At 52.6% G+C, this 21968-nt stretch overlaps 1 protein-coding gene across 5 annotated transcripts; it reads left to right on the top strand.

Moving 5' to 3' along the window:
- The first annotated feature begins 2925 nt into the window (after window positions 1-2925).
- Window positions 2926-19099, top strand: TLE5 (TLE family member 5, transcriptional modulator). Of its 5 annotated transcripts, none has more exons than XM_075902547.2 (8): window positions 2926-3369; window positions 4838-4935; window positions 7638-7701; window positions 8760-8831; window positions 10022-10066; window positions 12942-13004; window positions 16833-16907; window positions 17859-19099. In XM_075902547.2, exons 1-8 carry the CDS (start codon window positions 3343-3345, stop codon window positions 18075-18077), a joined length of 663 nt encoding a protein of 220 aa, XP_075758662.1. In that variant the 5' UTR covers window positions 2926-3342; the 3' UTR covers window positions 18078-19099. The 5 variants fall into 5 exon arrangements, with proteins under 5 accessions (XP_075758662.1, XP_075758661.1, XP_075758666.1 ...); XM_075902546.2 differs by having other exon boundaries at window positions 2936-3369; window positions 17856-19099; XM_075902550.2 differs by lacking the exon at window positions 8760-8831 and having other exon boundaries at window positions 2940-3369.
- Window positions 19100-21968: the final 2869 nt, after the last annotated feature.

The raw sequence follows: 21968 nt of genomic DNA, 5'->3' as shown, positions 1-21968 counted from the left end.
AGCTGTCCGTCCATGAATGTATTTTGCTTTTATACAGCGTTTCAGATTGTGCTGAAAGCAATGCCCTGTGCAAAATGGTTGCCTTTATTGTGTGTATGACACCGCATCCCTTGGGCTGCACACCTTTCTGTCATCTCGTGATTGCTTCCGCATTCACTGCATCTGCTGTTTACTTGCCTTTGTGTTCTGTCTTTATGCATTTTTAATTAGTTGCACTTCAGTTCTTTCACTGCTTTTTAACACTTTGAGAAGCAGTTTTCACCAGCCTTGAAAATATCCAGTCCTTTGCAAAGTCAAATCCATTTCTCATAAACACCTTGCTTTGACCTATTTATCAGTTATGCCACAAGTAATTCTGTCTCTAATTAGTATATAGCTATTAACTGTTCAAATTTGCATGGCCTAGCTTTAATACACAGGTTTGTAACATAAGGATCAACGGTCTCATCTGGCACTAGAGAAAAATATGCTTTTCCCAACTGACTTTCTTGCATGGATCACTGTGCTCCAAGAATTTTTGAATGAAATGTTAAATGGCTTCAAAAAAGAACAAGATAAATTCATGGAGTATAGGTCCATAAATGCTTATTAGCCAGGACGGGCAGGAATGGTGTCCCTAGCCTCTGTTTGTCAGAAGCTGGGAATGGGTGACATTGGGGGGGCTCACTTGATGATTCCCTGTTCATTCCCTTTGGGGCAACTGGCACTGTTGGAAGACAGGACCTTGGGCTAGATGGATCCTTGGTCTGACCCAGTCTGGCCGTTCTTGTGTTCTTATGCTGCATGTTGCAATTTGCAGCCCTCTTCATGCTCCCTACCATAGCTCACCAATATTTTAGGCTTGTCCCTCCCAGGTAAAAGTGAAGGGAACTTCACCCTCACAGATTTCTCTGCCATGTCACTTGCTTTCAGGAGAATTTGGAAGTGCTGCAGAGACCATGCAATAAAGACGTGACAGGCGGGAGTTATGGGGCAGGGTTGCAAAAGGGTATATACCCTTCACCTGACTGCAGTGACTCCAGTGACTACTGTTACAGCCCATTGGGATTCCAGGTCTGAAAATTCCTAGCCATGTTGGGTTTCAGCTCTGGAGTTACTCACAGCCAAGACATAAAGCAAGGCCCCTGAACACAACATGTTACAATAGTTCAGCTGATACAGCTCTTTCATCTCTATCAGTGGGTGCATACCTCATGCTAACACCAATTTAGGGAGTACCACACTGCTAGAGGGGGCAGGCATCTGGTCATGGGCACGATGTTAAACCATGGCCCCTGCTGTTTGCATATAGGTGGAAAATAGACTTCCTTTATCACTCCATAAGAGATTGGAATAGCCAAGAGAATCAGAGTAATGTCCAAGGCTTGCTCACTGCATAGCTGGGGGTTAAGTGACTATGTTCAGTCTGAAGGCTACAAGGAAACCATTAGGGTTTTTGGGGCTCTGGCCTAACTTTTCCAGCTCCCAAATTGCACTGCAGGAAAGGACATTTTAAAGGGGAGATGCATTCAGCACAACACAGGAGGAGGGATCCTGTGTGAGAAGAAAACAGAGAGTAATGGTAGAATGATTATGTTTGTAGGGCCTACAGCAGTGGTTTTTAGCCAGGGGTATATGTACCTGTGCGGGTACACAGAGATCATCTGGGGGGTACATCAATTCATCCAGATATTTGCTTACAGGCTACATAAAAGCACTAGTGAAGTCAATATAAAATAAAAATATCATACAATTACTTATTTATTCTGCTCCATGTACTACATACACTGAAATATAAGTACAATATTTATATGCCAGTTGATTTATTTTATATGGTAAAAAGGAGGAAGTCAGCAATTTTTCAGTAATAGTGTGGCTGTGACGCTTTTTAAATATTTTAATGTCTGATTTTGTAAGCAAGTCGTTTTTAAATTAGGCGAAACTTGGGGGAGGGGGACATGAGAGAAATCAGAGTCCTGAAATGAGTAGCCATGTTTCAGAGGGGTAGCTGTGTCAGTCTGTTTCAGCAAAAACAAGGTGGAGTCCTGTGGCACCTTAAAGACTAACAGACTTATTTGGTTATAAGCAGGGCTCGACAAACCGCGGCAAGATCTACTCGCCAGCCCCACACCGCGCATGCGCCAGACCAGCACTGTGCATGCACACAGCACCGGTGAACGGGGCAACTGGCTGAAATCTACTCGCCACAGGCAAGTAGATATGGCGATTGGTCGAGCCCTGGTCATAAGCTTTCATGGGCTGGACCCCCACTTTGTCAGATGCATGATTCATGTTATATCCCCTTCACCTGGCAGGTGTAGTAGCCACTCACTCCAGCGGCTACTATTACAGCCCACTGGAAGTTCCACGTCTGAAAAATTCAGGCTGATTTATGCATCTGACGAACGGGGCAGCGTAGCGTGCGAAGGTTGAGAGCCACCGGCTTAGAGCAGTGTTCCCTCTAATCTTTTCAATCCAGATGCAGAATAAATTTTTTATGTACACTGAGTCATGTGTGAAAGTGCACTGCCAGGAGAAAAAAAACTCTCTGTAGGTGCTCTGCCAACCAGTGGGGTGGCATTGGAGTCTCAACTGTGTGGCTGCACAAGCCTTAGCTCATAGGGAACTTGGGCCTAGACACACAAACCCTACTGTGCCTAGACCCCTATGAAGAGGATCCCTGCAGCCTTTCTGGGACTGAGTCCTGCCCACAGAGGGGCTGGAGCAGTTTTTGTACTGGGCGGGGGGCGGGGGGGGGCGCCATTGACCCAAATAGCACAGAATGGAAACCCTTTCAAGCCAGGGCCGCTGCAGCATCTTTGGAAGGGGGAGGCCCGGGTGACGCGTTAGCTGTTCAGCCGGAGCGGGAGTAGCAGGAAGCACGTCCAGGGAGGGAATGCGCTGGAGGGAGGGTGTTGCTAGCTGCACCCGCCTGGGGAGGGGAGGCGTTCCCTGGCCCGGGAGAGGCGCTAAGGTCCCTGCCGGAGAGGGGAGCTGCAAGGGGGCGGGCGCTGGGGGGAGCTGCAGCCAGGCGGGGGAGCGCAGCTCGGCTTTGCTGCAGAGCCGGCTCCGGGGGAGCGGCGCGGAGCGGGGCTGCTGCAGAGCGGAGCGGAGCGGGGCGCACGGCCGGGCTGCTGCGGGGCGGAGCGGGGCGCGCGGGGCAGCCGCAGCCGCAGCAGCAGGTGGTGCTGATCAGCCGCAGGACGGAGCCGCAGCCGCCATTAGACAAAAGGCGAGGCGGCCGGAGCCGAGCGGAGCCGCAGCCCGGCGCGGGGACGCGGCCTAGGCTCGGGCGCTGCGCAGGGACAAAGGCGGAGCAGCGGGGCCCGGCCCAGGCAGCAGCCGGAGCAGCCCGAGCCTGACATGATGTTTCCGCAAAGCCGGCACTCGGTGAGCCGCGGGCCCGGCCCGGGGGCTGCACCGGGGCGCGCGTGGGGGGTGCACGGGGGGGGCGCTTAGTGCGTGGGGGAAGCACGGAGCGGGGGGGCTCTGCACCCCACGGGGGGGTCGGCGCACAGGTGGGGGCTGCTCAGCGCGCTCTGGGGCAAGCGCCGGGGGCTCCTGCGGGTAAGGGGATGCGTGGGCGGGCCCGAGGCAAGGGGGGTGCGGGGGGAGTTCAAGGTTGGGCTGGAGGTGTCGGGCTCGGCGGGGCGCTGCGGGGGTGGCTCGGGGCGCCTCGGTCCAGGAAGTGCAGCGGGGCGAAGCGGCCACTGCTCTTGTGCTGGGAAGACCCTGGCAGCTGGGCCAGCCAGTGCACAAGGGGCGTCTCTGCCTCGCGTGGGGTCTGGGGCGAGCTGGAAGGGACACGGGGGTGCTGGGTGGAAACCGCTTTGGGCCCTGGGGGGCCAAGTTGGTGTTTTATGAGGGTGAGGGGCGGGGTGCAGGTGCTGTCTGGGAGAGGGTGGTATGTGGGGGGCAGGAGACGGGGGAGGGGTGAGGGCACTTTTACCTGAGTAGCTCTTTTCCTTTTCTTGAAGCTGGCTGCTCTGCTTCTTCCAGTTTCTGTGAGGGGTCGGTGCACTGATGGGAATATTTATCTCCCCCCCCCCCCCCCCAGCTTACTGCCATCGGGGCTTTGAGCCCCTGATTATCCTGATGGGAAAAGAATAAATGTTTATTGTTCCTCCACTTTTTAATACCCGAGTCTAGATAGAGCCGTAGAGGAGGAGGATTGCCTTGAAACAAACAAACAAACAAACCCTAGGCTGGCAGATTGGGGTGGGTTTAAATATCCCCTGGCCCCTATCAACTCTCTCTCTAATTCTGGGGTGTTGCCTGGTGGCAGAGGTGCTGTCCTTCCTGTTGCTAAAGGAGGCAGGAGGCATTGTGAGCTCAGATCAGCTGAGTGAAAGCTTGGCTCACTGGTTGGGATGCCAGCCTGGGACTGGCGACTGCTGGATTCCATTCCTAGAGCCAGTGGCTTAGTCTGTCCGTGCCTCAGTTTCCTGTCTGTAGAATTGAGGTAATAGCCCTGCCCTCCCTCACAGGGGTGCTGTGAGGCGAAACGCATTAAAGGAGGCCTTTAGAAACTGGGACCTCTCCACCTTCCTGATTGCCGTAGCTAGCAGAGCAGCAGCAGGGCTGCATGACCGTGGGCCCCTTTTGGGGCCTGTGTTCCCCATCTGAGGGGGCGGAGGCGGGGAGAAATAGTTCTCCTGGAGGTGGGGCTTTAATTCCAGGTCCTTGGTGCAAGAGTGCTAGGGAAGGAGGCTGATGCTGCAGTCATTGCTTGGGGGTTGGGGGTGCTGCCCAGTGCTGACCCTCATCTGTGGGGACAGCTGTGCTGGAGGGGGAAGGCTTGTCTGGGCATCGCTTTCCCTCCTGCCATATTGCCCGGCGCTCTCTTCTGTGTCCAAAGGGTTCGTCTCATCTGCCGCAGCAGCTGAAGTTCACGACCTCTGATTCCTGTGACCGGATTAAAGATGAATTCCAGCTCCTGCAAGCTCAGTACCACAGGTGAGCCTAGTGCACTGCGGTGCAACTAGCCGCAGCCTGCGGCTCTCCATGTCTACGGCCCACGGGGAGCTGGCGGGGATGCTATTCAGGGCCCATGCCAAAGTGAGTGTTGTCTTGGTGACGTCCCTCCTCCCAGCCTGCCGTAAGGGATGCTCTTCTCATCGGCTGCGTGCTGTCACTGCGATGCTCTCAGTAGCTAGCCAGAGATGGCGGCAGTAAACGATGCTTTCACAGGTGGGTCCCAGGGGCCTGTCACTTGCTCGCTTCTGCCATGAAGTTTTCAGGATTTTTTTGTTAAGGGCTCCTGGGGAGGGGACGGGATATTCAGAGGTTGACTTGCTAGATAGAGACATGGTGATAGACAGGAAGGAGGACCGGCGCAGTTTCTTGCAGCCTTATGTACTGCTGCAGTTGTCAGAGGATGACTCGTGTAGGAAACCGAACTGACCCTCACAGCTGATCCCCCAAGGAAACAGACCCGAGCAATGTGCTTTGGAGGAAGATTCCTTCACAGCAGCCAGATTTGAAATGCGATGGAGAGCATGATTGCCTTGGCTAAAATGGCACCTAGTTGTGGGGGGAGGGGTGGGGGATGAGTCCTGCTGTGTTATAACCCTGACGATCATGAAAGCTGAAGGCTTTAAATTCCCCCCCCTGAGCAGCAGTGCTCCTGGTTTACCCTTTGCTCAGCTAGGACAATGAGGACTAGCCGATTGCACTGTGGCTGGGAGTTTGTAGTCTGTGCTGTGTTCTGTCTTGCCCACGTGAACCCATTGCAAACACTGCTGGGAAATGCTGAAATCTCAATGTGCATGTTTTCCAATAAACCTTTCTAGTGATCTTAAGATTTGGCTTTTATTGGAACAGAGCTTAAATCAACCTGAGGGTATCCTCTTTAATTATCTAATACACCATTGAGATCTCTTCATTTTGTGTCCTTATGCATATGACTTTGTGGCTGCTCGCTTGTTCTGCTCTGACTTTCCCATGTGCCTTGCGTCCCAGGCGGGGCTTCAGATGGAAAATAGGAGTGCAGGTTCATGCCAACAGGATTACAATGGAATCTGTGGCAGCCAGAAGTCACTATTCAGAAATGGCTGATTTCCCAGAACACCTCTGCCTTTAAGCGCTGCCATGTATTTCTGGCAATTGCATAAGGCATACATCTGCAGTGGACTGTAGATCTTTCAGAGGGACACATTTGCAAGATCTAATCGGATGAAAAAGAAACAGGTTCTGTGCAGTTAATGCTGCTCCTGGTTTGAAATGTAAAACCATGGCACATGCTTGCTGAAATTCTAGGTGTACAAACCGCCTGCATTCTTACATTTAAATACATCAAATAATAGAAGATGCTGCTTTAGTGGCTTTTTTTTTGTGTCTCATTATCAAGAAACTAGTCAGGAAATTCTCAGAGGGGGTAGCTATGTTAGTCTGTAATTTTAAAAACTAGTAGTCCTGTGGCACCTTAAGAGACCAACAAAAATATATAGTATGAGCTTTCGTGAGTAAAACCCACTTCATCAGATGAGCTGGAGTGGAAATAAAAGAAATATTGATATAGATCTATATATCAAAGTCCCTGTCAATTGTAGGACTGGTGCTAATGAGGCTAATTAAGAAGGCTGGAAGTGTCCCACTCTTAGCTTTTGATGTAAAAATGCAGTTGTTGAAGGCAAGGGGAATTGGCTTTATAATGCGACATTCAACCTCCGTGAAAGCTCATGATACTATGTTAGTCTCTAAGGTGTCACCGGACCACTCCTTTTTATTTTTACTTTCACACAATGCACCTAAAATCTTTCAGGAGAGTTTATATAATACTTCCCCACTAGGGGATGTAAAAGTTTAACTGGTTACCCACTAAGCATTAGCCTTACCGGCATGCTTTCCCAATAACCTTTTAAGTGGGCTGGACCTGGGGAGCAGCTGCCTGCCTGCGGTGGCCTGGCCAGCAGGAAGGACCTCAGCTGCGGTGGGCCTGGCTGGAGCAGTCCCCTGGTCGTGGTGCAGCAGGCCTGGTTGGGGGTCCCCCCAGGAAGGGCTGGGCTGGAGGAGCCCCCCTGCCCATAGCAGGTGGGCTAGCAAGGCCATAGTTATAGGGGGGCCCTGCCTGGAGCAGCCCTGGCTGTGGGACCCCAGCCCTCCACAGTTAACTGGTTAAACAATTAAAATTATATTGGTTAACTTTTTGAATAAGTATTTACATCCCTAGTCTCTACAGCCCACGTGACAATTACTGATAGGGTCTGGAAACTGGTCCATGCATCAGCCCTTCCTGACACACATGATTTGACTCCCTTAGTAAGGGCTGCAGGACCAGCTAGAGAAACTCTACTTCCTTCCAGTGTTCCTGTTCCAGATGAAAAATAAAGGCTTGGCCTGTGGGTAACTGAGTGTAAGATCCTCTCATCACTGGGCAATTGAATGCTGTTTGAGTATCTTTTAAAAATTATTAGTGTTGTGGTAGCATGTAGGAGCCCATTGTGTTCTCTTTGTACAGCGCCAGACACACGAACAGTCTGTATCCCAAAGCCTCTACAGCCCTACGTATAAGCTCTCTCTTCTGGTCGTATTTGGGGGTCCCATTGCACTAGGTTCTGTACAAACACACAGGGCACAGCTGTTCACGAGCTGAGAGCTCTAGCTGTTGTGATCTCTAGCTGAGCTCTCTGAACACCTGTCTGGTTTTGCTCTTTCAGCTTGAAGTTGGAATGTGACAAGCTGGCCAGTGAGAAATCAGAGATGCAGCGTCACTATGTCATGGTAAGACTCCGTTGCAATAGCAGAGGGTTTGGGGTGCAGGCGAAGGGGAAAGGACATGGTTAAACAGCCCGCTGGAAAGGGGTGTCGTTTTTAGGGCTGTAAAATCCCCTTTAATTGACTAACTGGTTAAACTTCGTGTTTCGGGGGAGTGGGAGCATTTCCCCACACTCCACCCACCTGCTTTGGCCAGGCTGGGGCAGCCCCTGCTTGGAGCAGCACCCCTCCACGGCAGGCCTCATGGGGTTGGAGCAGCTTCCTGCCTGAAGCAGCGAGGAGTCCTGTGGCACTTGATAGACTAACCGAAGTGTTGGAGCATAGACTTTTGTGGGCAAAGACCCACTTCGTCAGCTGCATGTAGTGGAAACTTCCAGAGGCAGCTATAAATGTGCAGGCCAGGATCAGGCTGGAGATGACGAGGTGGATCCAGTCAGGGAGGATGAGGCCCACTTCTAGTAGCTGATCTGGAGGTGGAAGGTTAACCTGTCACATCCCTGCTTGTTTGGTAAGCAACAGGCCGATGAACTCGGAAGCCGGCCCCTGGAGAAGCAGAGGCGAGTGTGCTGAGGAGTAGGAGTCCAAGGAGGGCTTCTGAGAGGACACCCGCTCAAGCAGTTTAGCTCAGGCCTGGGGTTTGATTCCTGGCTCTGCTACTGACCACGTGTGTCATCTTGACATCTCGGTGCCTCTGTAAAGTGGAATGGCACTGGCCGAACCTACCTGATGGAAGTAAGGAGGCTTTGACTTGCTAATGGCAGGGAAGGGCTGTGAGCGCCTTGGCTGGGAGCAGAGACAAGAAAATAGCGACGCTGGAAACGGCTGCCAAGCAGGGCTTTGTGATGCAAACGCCAGGCGATGCTGACTTGTAGCACAGCTGCAGGGTGCAAATTAGACCTTCATTGCCTTGCACAGTCATCGCCGCCGACGCAGAGTGGGCGGGAAACGCTGCCACATCCGCGTGGTGGGCGCTGGAGTGGGGCAGGCCAGTGGGGAGCTGGCTGCTAGATGCATGCTGTGCCATTTTAATTCAGTAAGGAAACCCTCTTCTGTTCCTCTCCCAGATGTGGTCAGCACTCAGCCCTCAGAGGTGCCTGTTTGCGGAGGATTTGCCATATGTGAGCTCCTGGGCACAGGTGGGCTTGGGGCCGGAAGTGCAGAGTCTGTGGCCGGGTTGAGCTGTCAGCGGCTGCCCGTCCTGGGATGGGGAGAAGTGGCAGGGATGAACACAGAGCTTCTGAGAAGAGTGAGGGATTTAAAAGCACAAATAAAAAGGGCAGCATCCCCATTCCTCCACCACAGGCCGTGGCTGCTCCCAGAAAGGGGGAGGTTGGCTGCCTGACTGAAATTCAGCTCCTTGCTGTGAGCCACAGCTGGTGTGTGGCAATGACGAGCAATAGAACAATGCGCGTACGGGGGCTCGCGGAGACGGGAGGGTGTCCCAGAGAGCTGGTTTATAGGGGTTTCTGGACAGGGATTAGGATCTTTCACTTTGGGTGCCAGCCCTGATTCTCGCTGAGACAGGCTTTGAACCATCGTAAGAGCTGGTGGAGGAGAAGGGGGTTTGGGATGATGCGGAAATACCAGCAATTTTCACCTCCTTCCACTGGAGCTAGTTGTTGGGCCTGGGAAGGAGAGAATTCCTGTGTGTGTTAGGTAGTGTCCATCTGGGACCATCGCCCCATTGGGCCAGGTGCTATACAGGCAAGTCCCTGCCGCTCAAAAGCTGACAGTAAAATGATTACATTGAATCCCAGTTTGTCCCTGCAAACAGAGGTTGCCGTCTGCCTAGTGTAGCCAGCAGCCCGCTAGTGGGAAGCTAGCAGAAGGGTTTTATCTCTGAATTGGTTGGCTACCGGGCCTGCGGAAGTTTGAATTGCAGTTAGCGATGGACCCCTTCTCTGCCCAGCTTGAGAAAGGAAGAGGAGAAACCCCTTGCATGGGACCATGGCGGCTGCTGCTCTGAGCGACGCAGGAAGGGGATCCAAAGGGCACTACTCAGGGAACACGGGAACATTCCAGAGGCAATTCTGGCCTCATTGAGATGCCTGGGAGCTTTTCCCAATGGAACCAGGATTTCACCCCAAGTGTGCAGGAAGGGCTGTGACCATGAGCCAGCCTTTAATAGGGTGGGGAGAGAACTTCCTCCCATGACTGGTTCTCCTGGAGCTGCTGCTTGCACCTCTGAGACGGTCCAGGAACTCGCCAGTGCTGGTCTGCGTCCGTCCGGCTCCTTTGCAGCTTCGTTAGGAAAGCCGCTCGTGCAGCCCTTGCGTGGTGTGGGGAGTCTGAGTTGTTGCTGTTTCTCTTTCCTCTCCCCCTGCAGTATTACGAGATGTCCTACGGGCTCAATATCGAAATGCACAAACAGGTGAGACAGGGTTTTCTGCAGCTGCTAGGATGGGCGGGGGGAGTTATTTCCTTCACCAGACGTCTCTGACCTTGCTCCCCTGCCTCTGCCGGCTTAATTTCCTTGTGGAAGCCATTGGAAAGCCATGACGGTTCCCCTCTGGCGGGTATGATTTGAGCTCCTCTTGGGATTGATTTGTTTCCTCCTCCTCCTCCCCCTGCAGAGACACACGCCCCATTGCTGGTTGTTCATGAGTCCATAGAAGACCTTCATGGTTCTGCCAGATGGATTAGGGGCTGAATCCAGATGGAGAGGCGAGACTTGGGGGAGAACATTCTGCATCTCCTCTCAGATGTTAAGCTCCGGTGGAGGAGGTGTGGGGCCCGAACGAGCTGGGCATTTCCGTGGGCTCAGGGAGCAGCACCTAGACAGGGAAAGAGCAGAAGGCGGAGCCCAGGAGGAATGCGCTGCCAGGCCAAGCTGCTGGAATGTTCAGTACATGATGCTGAGCCTGAGCCGTGCCTGGTTCACAACCCCCTGAAATCTTGTTTGGACTTGCTGAGCTCTTTAGCAGCTGCTGCTTCCTCCCTGTCACGTGTCCTGCTGAAAAGGCCGGGGAAGCAGGAAGAATCCTTTAAAGATTCTTTGAAAACAATTACCCTGTGATTCCCAAGGGCTTGTGCTGGGTGGTTTAACTGTTCAGGGGCCGTAGGAAATTCTTGTGATCTGTTGTCATGCAGCAGCTCCAGGACAGGCGAGGGGAGAATCTGGAAGGTGGCAGATCCTAGGCACCTCTTCAAGCTCTCTCTTTGGGGTGGGGAGATTGTACAATTAGGTCTCCTTTGTGGGCCTCTGGGTAACTTCAAGCTCCTGCCTCTGACTCATGTCCCAGCTCCAATCCAAAATGCATGTTTTTAGTTTAAGGGCAGTCCCTGCTCTGGGACAGGAGATGCTGCAGAATTTGGCAGGCCTAACTGGGGAACAAGGGGGGGACAGTTTGTAGACCACAGCCAATGTTTTCAGTGCTTTCTGAGAGCCTGGCTTTCCAAAAGCACTGAGCCCCCATCCTTTGGAAATGCCCAGCCCCTTCTGTTGTCTCACGTGGGTGATATATTGAAGTGCCCAGTGGCTTTGGGGAGATAATGGGCTTCTGTTTTCACACATGGATTTCTTCCTTCCTTCCATGGCTATCTAAATAAAACCCCAAACTGGGTTCTGTCTGTTCCCACTGTCGCACTGTCTCCCACACAATGCAAGCCCAGTTAGCGGTGGAGTTTAACTGCCAAGCCCTTGAGTGGATTCCAGCTTTGAGTTTGCCCATCCATTTTGGGGGTAAGCAGCCTTTTTCTGTCTGTCAAGAGGGAAGCAGACGGAGGTGATCAGGCAAATGTGAGAGATGTGCAAAATATTGGCTTCCGTGTTTCTAAGCTCTCTCCGCCACTAGACTCGTGCAGTGACCTGGCTGAGGCCCTGGGCCACATTACAGAGGTGTTTAGCATCCGAAAGATGCAGATAGGCACCTAATGGGAAGAGCAAAAGTCCCCAATCAGGTGGGGCAAGTAAGCCTTATTGACTTTAAAGTCACAGATTTTCATGCCTATTGTGACCTCTGTGATATAGGCCGTGGGACTTCTCTGGGTTAATTCCTACTTCTCGTCTGGCAGCTGTGGCTGAACTAGAGTCTCTCTTAAGAAAACATCCCATCTTGATTTACCCACTTCCAGGGATGGAGAGCGCACCACAGCCCTCGGCAAGCGACTGCAGTGGTCCATTGCTTGCAATTCTTAAACGTGCACCTTATTTCTAGTCTGAATGTGTCTAGGTTCAGCTTCTAGCCGTTGGCTCTTGTTAGTCCTCTGTCTGCCAGAGTGAAGAGCCCTCGATTTTTATCAAACTTCCCCATGCAAGTGCTCAGCTGTGATCAGTTCACCCCTTAACCTTCTCTGTGATACGTCCCTGGAGCCTGTCGCTGCCAGGCATGCTTTCCAACCCTTTAATCTCTCTCTTGGCTCTTCTCTGAATCCTTTCTAGTTTTTTCACATGAGGTCCCCATCCTGCTTGGTGGCTTCTGTAAACCCTTGTAGGTAGGTGCCTTTCTGCATCGTCAACCTAGCCCGGTACTACTCGCCATACAACAAATAAAAATAAAGGCTGGATTCTGACTGAATGAACAGCTTTGTCATTCCCCAGGAGAAAAATATTTAAAAAAACACTTAACAGTCTTTTTTTGTAAAGCCCATGGGAACCAGCTGACACTGTTGTTTTATCTGATCTCTGCTATGGATTGGTTTGTTTTGGTTTTTTTAAAAACCCTCCCTCCCCGGCGCTCTTTGCCCTTCCTATTAAGAGTCGGCCTTTGTCTCTCCCTGGGCCTATTGCTGGTTATTAGCCAAGTCTCCTCTTACTAGCTCAGCTGGTGAGAATATTCCTGGTGCGCAAACTCAAGATTTATAGAACTTTTTAAAGATGTGCAGGGAGAGGGGAGATGACTCCAAGGAGACCCACAGCTGATTTCATCACGGCCTCTCCTTCTCGAAGTGAGTCAGCCACAGTGAAACAAAAGTGTGTCTGGGAATCTAAGCAGTGTACGTAATTCAGCGCTTCCCAGCCTGGTTTCTAATACATTTCCTTCCTATAGGTCTCTGCTTTCTTTATTAAAATGCATATTTGAGTCCCTGAGTAGGACAAGGAAATACTGAAAAATCACGATGTGACCAGCAGGATTTATTTGTGCAGGGGTCTGGAGTGGATATCCTTCAGGGCCCCCCACCCCTTCCCCCACCCTCTTGGGGACACAGCAAGGTGGGTGGGACGCTCGTGGACGGATATTGACCAGGGCAGTTAATCTACAGGGAATGTGCCTCTCTTCTGACCCTTTTTTTTTTCCCACCCCCAGGCTGAAATTGTCAAGCGGCTAAATGGGATTTGTGCTCAAGTTTTGCCCTACCTGTCTCAAGAGGTAACTTCCCTCCCCCCCCCCATTTCTTTCTATACTGTGAATTGCAAGCAGTGGGGGCTTTAACCACACGGCTTCTGTGCACTCCACCTTGCCTGTTGCCAGGTGCCTTCAGGAGTTCAGTGGGTGTTGTGGGGCAGCCCCATAGAATTAGGTGGGAGAAGGGGGCAGATATTTTTCAAGTGCTTAGCGCTATTGACCTGGCTGGGGTTGTTCCCAAAGAACTGCACCCACTGTGCCAAATCTGGGAGAGACGGCCACTTGGGCTAGTGTGTCCCTGGTAGCTGACTCTGCTGAGGCTCTAGCCTGGAACATTTAAAGTAGCTCTTGAGTTTCTCAACACCCTCCGTGGTACGGCTAAAACGTCCTGGCCTATCTTGTGGCACATCCACAGACAAAGATGGTCTCTGTTCGCTCCCCTGCTTTTCCCATGATTTGAGTCATCAGCTGCTTCTGTGAACTATGGCTGGGCCATGCTGGCAGCTAATTAGGAGGCTGGAGTGTGTATTAAAAAAACCTCCATATGGCTGATTCTTAAGATCTTAGTTTCTTTGCTTCATTAATTAATATACTTGCTGCCTGCCTCTCTCTTTCTCTCAAGGAAAAAAAAAAGAGGATTAACTGGAGAGGAAAGAGCATTGGGGAAGAATATGACACCTCAATTTGATTTTGACAGAGCAGTCTTGGCGTGTTTACCTTTGAAGGGTTACATCCCGAGCCATCTTGGCTAATAGCATGAGGCACAATTGAATTCTGGTCAGAATTAGTCCACCCGGTGGTGGTATGGGGGCTCTGTTCTCCATTTTGGGGGGAATTTAAGGAACATGGAGGTCCAAGCTCTCTAATAGTGTAGCTGTAGCTGCATTTTCTCTGTCTTAGCACAGTGCCCTCGCCCTCTGCTAAGAATCTACTTGCTGGCGATTGTATTCAGGGTCTTTTTCCTATTGCTACCCCTGTGGGCCAGTTACTTAGTACATATTCTTAATATAGCTGCTGCTGCTCTAAATTTTTCTAGCATTATTGCTGGTCTTCCCAGTGACTCTCTAGGCTGCCTGTTATTCAGAACTTGCATCCAGGTCACCTTCCAGGGCAAAGAGCATTTGACCTGTGGAGTGTTTCTTCCTTGCTGCTTTTCAGAGGGGCTCTGGGGCCTTGAAGTAGCCCCTTGCTTACAGCCGTAGTGTGGAGTTTGCTGCATGGCCCGAGTAAAGGATTACTCTCGCCCTGTTGCTGCAGTTACGTCCAGTTAGAGCAAATTCTGCCCCCCTCTTCTGTTGGGGGGTGGGAGAGATTTGGGGCCTGCAGGTTGCAAAGTCCAGCTGTACTGGGGATCCAGGGTGGATATAAATCCATCCTTTCTTGGAAAAAATGGATATTTTACATAACGGCTTATTTCAAATAAATAAATAAATTTAAAATTAAAGTGAAATGGTGGAAAAATGTTGAGGCCTTAACTTACTCTAGTCGGTTAATACTAGGTAAATAATTTTACCCAGTACTGTACTGAGCCGGTAGCAGGCCCTAGTGAAGCACCTTTAACCAGGGCTTCCTGAAGGGCTAACTCAGGTTCTGCAGGTGCAGAGGGAATATTTCCTTCCTTTCAGTTTATTCAGTTCCGTGGCTTGTTCATTCGAACCTGAGAGACCAATAGGTGGCTGGAAAAAGCAGAAATGTTTGTTAGCGCACAAGAATGGTCATCTTGGAGACCAGGGTCCGTCTAGCACAGGATCCTGTCTTCTGACAGAGGCTGGTGCCAAAGCTTCAGAAGGAATGAGCAGAGCAGGGAAATTGAGTGATCGACACCCCTTCCTCTCCTCCCCTCCAATCCATCTAGTCCCAGTTTATGGAAGTCCCAGGTTTAAGGGTGCCCAGAGCTTGAGGTTACATGCCTGACCATCTTGGCTAGCAGTTAGAGGATACAGCCAACTCTTCTAATCCAACTAGACTTCACAATATCCCCTGGCATTGAGTTCCACAGATTGACTCATGGGTGGTGAATATCAGAGGCAGGGGAAGGCAGTGCCAGCTGGCACTGCTCGCATGCTTCCCCCATTCAGTACAACCCTCTTCTCACCCCACCCCCCAAGTCTCCGGGGAGGGGCTGCCTGGGCTTCAACCCTGCGCTGCCAGCCCTCCCAATGTTCTGGTGCCAGGGAGGCTGGGATGAAGGGGGGCGAGGGGCAGGGAGAAGTTCCCTCTCCAGGTTGGCCAGTGCTGTGTACTCCCTGCCCTCCCCGGGCAGGGGGGAAGGCTAGGTCTGTGGGCCGCCTGTGCTCCAGGTGGAGGAGCTGGGGCAGTGGAAGGCTACAGGCTGCCCCCGCTTGGTGGAGGCCTGCCCCCACAGTGGTGGGGTCTCAGGCACAAGGGCCACCGCTGGGGGCTTGCCCACCCCAACCCTGGCTTCACCTGGCACCATGGGTTACGTGTGTGGGGTGCGAAGAAGTAATTCCTTATTGCAATTTGAAACCTGCTGCCTGTCAATGTGGGTGCCCCTGGCTCTTGTGTGAAAGGATAAGTAATACTGTGGTCAGAATCTTGTAGACCCCTGTCCTATTCCCCCTTAGTCACTCTCCATTGGTGTATAAAAATGAGGTATGAAAGGATGAGATGTGCTAGATCTAATATGTAGAGGGACATGGTGACCAGAAACAATCAATTCCATTCACTTATTACGGGGAACACTTCACTTATTTAATAAATCCATCGGTTTCCAATGCAAAACACATTTTGATAAACTTAATTTTTGTCACGTATCCTGCCCACTTAATGCGACTTTATTTAGCTAACAGTTCTTAAAATGTTGTTTGTGCATTTAATTGGTTGTATTTCAACCCCTGTAGAGTTTGACACACCCCAGTACAAAAGTAATCAGTTAGGAAATAAGAACTGAATCATTCACCATAGAATTTCTTGCACAAATGTGAACAGATACTATATCCTCCTGGTTTGCAAAAAAGCACCACATTTAGATTAAAGGGTATACTTAGTTACCAACCAACAAGAATCCACCTTTCTTTTGGAAAAATAACAAAAATGTAGAAATGTAAAACAAAATTAAAATGGGTGATTATAATCAAGGGTGTTGCTTGCTGATCGAAATCATGATTAAAATTGGTTATTTTAACCCATTTTGGTTTACATCAATCGATCTTACTGAGCCAGGTGCTGGTAGGGGAGTTTCTGGTTGGTGCTGTGGAGACAACTCAGAGAGGCTGTAATAGAGGTCTATAAAATTATGACGAGTGTGTAGAAAGTGAATGAGGGAGTGTTATTTACCCCTTCCCATAAGACAAGAACCAGGGGTCACCCAATGAAATGAATAGGCAACAGATTTAAAATGAACATAGAGAAGTACCTCTTCACACAGTGCAGAGTCAACCTGTGGAACTCCTTGCCAGGTGATGTGGTAGCTGGGTTCATAAAGGAACTAGATATGTTCATGGAGGATAAGTCCACCGATGGAATCAGCAGAAGGAACTTGCCTCCTGCAAGCAAAGTCTTTTGGCTGGCTTATGGCCCCCTCGTGGTGTACTTAATGGGGACAGATCCTGTAGCACATGCTCAAAGGAATGTCTCTTGTCCCCTTCATCCTCGGGGAGCATTGCAGGATCAGGCACTTATTCTACAGGCACCTGCTCTCCCTCCCCTCCCCCTCCCCAGAGCCTCTCCTTGGCCGGCAATTAGTCCAGGGCGGGATGAGTTTAACCTGACTGGCCGTGCAACCTGCTGGGAGAACCTAGCTTGGGCTGGAGCTGGCTGTGCTGAGTCCCACACAGTGATCTTTACATGACTTGAAGGTTTTATTTCCTCCCCCTTCTCCCTCCCACCCAGCACCAACAGCAGGTCCTGGGAGCCATTGAACGAGCCAAGCAAGTGACCGCACCGGAGCTGAATTCCATCATCCGTGTACGTGATGCGCGGTCAGGAGCGGGTTGTGGGGAGCAGGGGAGAAGCGTGGAGATGGGGTGGGGGGTGAGCTCCAGGTCCAATCACTTTAGCTACCCTGAATTATTTAAAACAGACAGGCCCTGGCACGCTGCAGGGGGGCCAGGGCAAAGAAGGTTGTAGCTCTGCAGGGGGATGGGGGCTCTGAGCGCTGCCTCTGCTGCATCCTTTGCCCCCTTCCCATCCTACCTGAGGCAGGCTCTTGGCACATTGTCATAGCCAGCAGCCTTTGACCACCGTGCAATGGCGCCTCTACTCCGATGAGCCCCGAGTCCCTCGCCAAACCCTACACCGACATCACGCGCCCCTGCAGAGCGCTGGACCACAGCATATGCCTGCTGGCTGCAGCTCTGCCGTGGCCAAGCTGGGCCGTAGGGGTGCATCGGGCTGGCGTGGCCCAGCAGCGCAGGTAGCAACAGGGTGGATGAGGAGCTGACCTGGGCTGCATCAGGCCAGGCCGTGTTCAGCCGCTGGCAGCTGAGCTGCAGGCAAGCGTCTAGGCCGAGCTGCAGGTGTCTAGCCCGCTTGGCTCCATCCAGCAGCACGGGCAGAGGGCTAGATCCTGGCTGCAGGGCTAGTGCAGCGTTGGGGGTGGGCCAGGACTCAGCTCAGCCATGAGCATAAGTGATGGGGGGAGGGGCGTTTGAGGGGAGGAGGGGTTCTGCAGAAGAACACCAGGCTCCTATGGGGGCCTAAGCAGCTTCCACGCAGGCACGAGCAGCCTGTGCATTGCTCTGGAGGTCACCGGTGCAGTCCCTGCAAGACAGCGGCCGCCCCAGCTGCAGTGCGCGAGGAAGCCCCGTTTGGCTGGCCGCTACCCCAGGGGAGCAGGGCCCGTCGCGGAGGGGGCTGCCCACTTTCCAAATGACACATGCCCCTCTTGTCCGTCTCTTCCATCGTTCCCTACAGCAGCAGCTTCAAGCTCACCAGCTCTCGCAGCTCCAGGCTCTCGCTCTCCCCTTGACTCCGTTGCCCGTGGGCCTGCAGCCCCCGTCTCTCCCGGCCGTCAGCACTGGCACCGGGCTCCTCTCGCTCTCGGCCCTGGGCTCCCAAGCCCACCTCTCCAAGGAGGACAAGAACGGTCACGATGGGGACACCCACCAAGACGACGATGGGGAGAAGTCAGATTAAAGTGAGGGGGTGGGGCTGGGGGAGGGCTGGGGGGAGGGGCTCAGTAAAAGATGCAGTATCGCTCTGGTCAGTGCTCCTTAGAACTGCAGTAGTTTGTAGGGTGGCATCCCGCCAGGCGCACAACGTGCGCGTTTCCCCCCTTCCGTGCCCACGATGGGTGGGGATCTGAGCAGCCACGTCCCTTGAACCAAGTAGAAACGTGGCAGCAATTGTGGCCACAGTCACGCACACATGGTTGCTAAATTCCACTCTGCCCGCCCCCAGATCTGTTGCAGGCCTCGTATTGTTCAGTCACGCCAGGGCTCGGAGCGCTGCTCTCCGCAGCTCTAGGCCAGCAGAGCATCGAGTCTGGACTCTGGGTACTATGCGTTCACAGTGGTACCATTCCACCTCTTTTCTGCCCCCGTCCTCTCCTCCCCAGAGCCGGTGCATATTTAAAGATACATCCCTGTTCCTGCCCCGACATGCCCCAGCCTCTGTAGGTTTCCATTGCATCTCACTGGCCCTGTTCCTTCTCGGCACCCCACCTGCACTTGGACCAGTTCTGCACCTTGCTGTCCTGCATGTATCTCTCTTTAACCAGTGCCAGGGGCACCATACCTACTCCAGTGCCCTCAGTTGCCAGGTGTGTCTCTGCGTGCTGCTCCCCCACTTCCAGCTGGCCTTCTCCAGCATGGTACCTGGCTATCTAAGATGGTGGGAGAAAGGAGGTGGAGGGGAAAAATCAGACCAGATTAGAACCTCCCCCTGCTTCCCTCTCCTCCCCCCCCCATTTGGAAAAGGATACTGCAGCTTTCTCTGTTTCTATTTCCGTGCGCTAGCGTGTCTTTCTTTTAAAAAAAACAAAATGGAATTTTAAAAAAAATCTCGTGTTTGTATATAGTCCTTTAGAGAGAAATCTTGTTTTGCTTTTTGTGTTTAATCATTCAACCTATAAGAAGAGGAACTGAAAATGCTGTATGGAGGGTGTTACTAGCTGTGCCTTTAAAATAAAGAAATAAGAAGGTTGGTTAAAGCTGCGACTCAGGACTCTTGGTAAATAAATGCGGAGATTTTGGTTCTAGGGCAGAAGCAAAGGGCCTGGGTTCTTTGTCTGACCAAATCCGTGGCCCTCTACTGCCCTGCTGTATGCCTCAGTTCCCCCATCTGTAAAATGAAAGTGATTGGGGCTGCCTTGCAGCTGTTCTGTGACCTCTCCAGATGCAGAACAAGTCTCCCCTGCACGCCCTGAAATGCTGCAGGCCTGATTTCTCTCTCCTACCCCCAAGAGTGTGTGGTGGGGTGGACCAGGTCCTGAGGCCCCCTGCCGAAGGCCCTGTGGTCCTGCCACACCCCACCCCAGAAAAAGGCCATAGACAAGTCCTCCAGGAGGCTAGAGTGGCTGTGGAGGAACTGGCCAATCAGGGGCCAGAGAGGTGCTAAAAAGGAGCTGCAGGCCCAGAGTCAGCTCAGTGTCTTTGAAGCCCTGAAGAGGAGAAGCCTGGCTGGCCGAAGGAGCAGCAGCAGCAGCACCCCCGGGAGCTAGTGTAAGACTCCAATGAGCTGAGGTAAAGCCTTGAGCTAGGGGAAGAAACCTCCAGAAGAGCCCTGGAGGCATGGCTCACGGCTGAGTGAGGAAACAAGCGGAGAGAAAAGGGGCGCTAGCAGAGGGCACCGGGATGGACCTGGGTGAGGCCCCTGCCCGGCAGGCGTTTATGATGCAGCATGTCACTCGGCCGGAGGGCTGAGTTGCTGAAGAGGCTTTCGGCATCAGGCAGTGCGGGAACGGCACTCAGCCGGGGGGGCGCTTTCCTGGGTTGATCCTAGGGCAGCCAGGTCTGATTGTCCGGAGGTGCCACGCAACAGGGCTGCTCAGTGCCTTGTAACAGGCTGGCACTCTCCAAATACATGTGCCCCCTGTTACAAGGTGATGAGCATCATCTGCATCCATGTTGCTCAGCACCCCTGGACAGTCAGTCCCTGGCTGCCCTGCAATCACGCTGACAGAATTGGCTGCTAGCTCTTCATAATCAGAATGGCCCGAGAGCCCTGTTCTAACTTGAGAACATCCCTCTGCTCTGGGTACCTGTCATGCCAGCTGGAGAGGGGAGCCTTTTGCTGCCTGGGCCCGTGCCCATAATCTCGCGCCTGGTGAAGTCAGTAGAGGAAAGCTGCCAAGGCAGGCAGCCGTGTGGGCACAGGCCCTGGCAAAGCTGCGTGCAGCTGAATTGGAGCACGAGCTGCTGGGCCTGCAAAGGGATTGTATTTAGCAAAGATCACCCCTTCTAAGACAGAATTTGCTTCGTCCCACGAGACTGCAGGTTCATGGAGTGCGGTATCCTGCTGTGGGCGTGAGAAAGGGAGGTACCTTGACCAGCCACTGGCAGGGGAGCCCTGAGACTGCACAGCAGAAGCAGGGAGGATTCCTGTTCCCTAGGGAGTCTCATCCAGTAAATTCCACAATCGACAATTCTACAAATAAAGGGAAACGTTCCCTAGTGGGAACTGCCAGCTGCTGCAGCACTGGCTGGATCAGTCTTGGTGCAGCCTTCACCTGCTGACCATGCCCCTTAGGTGCCACCAGCTAGGCACAGCTTTGGGACGGATGTGAAATGAGTTGGAAGGGTCTCAGCCTGGTTCCCGGGGGCAGCCAAAGCCTGTCAGTGCACATCCATAAAAAAGCACCGTGCAAATTGTCGCTGATTGGTCCTGTTGTCAGCACTGCAGCCTGAACCGCAAGGCCTGGGGCTCTGGGGGCCAGAGATGCAACCCCGCATCAGGCTCTGTTAAGCAGCAGCTCCAGCTGTCTCCAGTCTGACAGCTGCTCTATGGCCTTTGCTATGGAACTGAGGGCTCTAATGCAAGAGGCCAAGTGGCTTTCCCTCGGGGTGTCTTTACAGCCATGTTTGCTCATGCAGTTGCTCTGTAAGAGCTGTGGGGCGGGCACTGGCTTTAGGGCTAGCTTGTGCCATGCCGCCTGTCCTTGCTAGGTCACGGGTTCAGATCGAGCCTGTGGGCAGGTGGGACCGAGTGCTTGCGGGTGAAGTCAGTCTGGTGCATTTGTGATCTGCTTCCCTGGAGGAGGGCTGGCCTTGCAGCTCAACTACAAAACTCACGGGCACTGGAATGAATTTGCAGCTGTAGCAGGTCAGTCAAGGGCTGAATGACGGAGGCCCTGTTTACAGTCAGCTGAGAGCCACAGGATCCTGACAGGTAGCAAGTATACGTGCCCTCCCCAGAGCTATGTGTATGGAGTGTGAGTCTCCAGGGGCCTAAACCCACTTTAAAATGTGCACAGAGAACCACTTCCCTCTCCAGTCCCTGGGATCTCTGGGCTCATCCTGCGTTTTTCTTCGCTAGGAGCCTCTTGGTTACATGCCTCGGGCATTCCCGCCAGTGCGTCTGACTTCCCAGGTTGGTGCTAGCAGGGCGCCATATCTGTCTCCTGCATAGACTTTTGATCACTCAAAGAACATTCCTCTTGGCAGCTTCTGACGGCGGCTGCATTTCTCAAAACATAGTGCGAACATCCCCTCCCACTCCCGGGCAGCAGAAGGGGCTTAAAAGCACCCCACCCCAGTGACTCCTTCGCTAGCTAAGACCGCTGCTCGGGTCGCAGAGCAGCTCTTCCCTCTTGACCTGGTGTCTGCTCATACAAGCCCCTTTCCTGACCAGGTGCAAGAGGGCGTTTTCCAGAGCCCTCCGTGTGATTTAACGACTAGCTCTTGGATTCAAGGCAGCTCAGAGTTGTGAGCAGGAGGTTAAGGCAGGAGAAGCTTGTTAATGTCAAAAGAGAAACCCAGGCAGACAGGTTAATAAACAGCCCCTAGCACTAGGATCTTTAAATCCTGCAGAAACGCTGCTCTGAAAGGGAAGCTGCTCCCCCCACCCCTACCCCCACCCCTGCTCATT

Source organism: Pelodiscus sinensis, chromosome 32 (genome assembly GCF_052426305.1).
Source record: "Pelodiscus sinensis isolate ZL-2025 chromosome 32, ASM5242630v1, whole genome shotgun sequence".
NCBI lineage: Eukaryota > Metazoa > Chordata > Testudines > Trionychidae > Pelodiscus > Pelodiscus sinensis.
The sequence above is the reverse complement of the archived record's forward strand: the minus strand, read 5'-3'. Positions and strand labels throughout refer to the sequence as shown.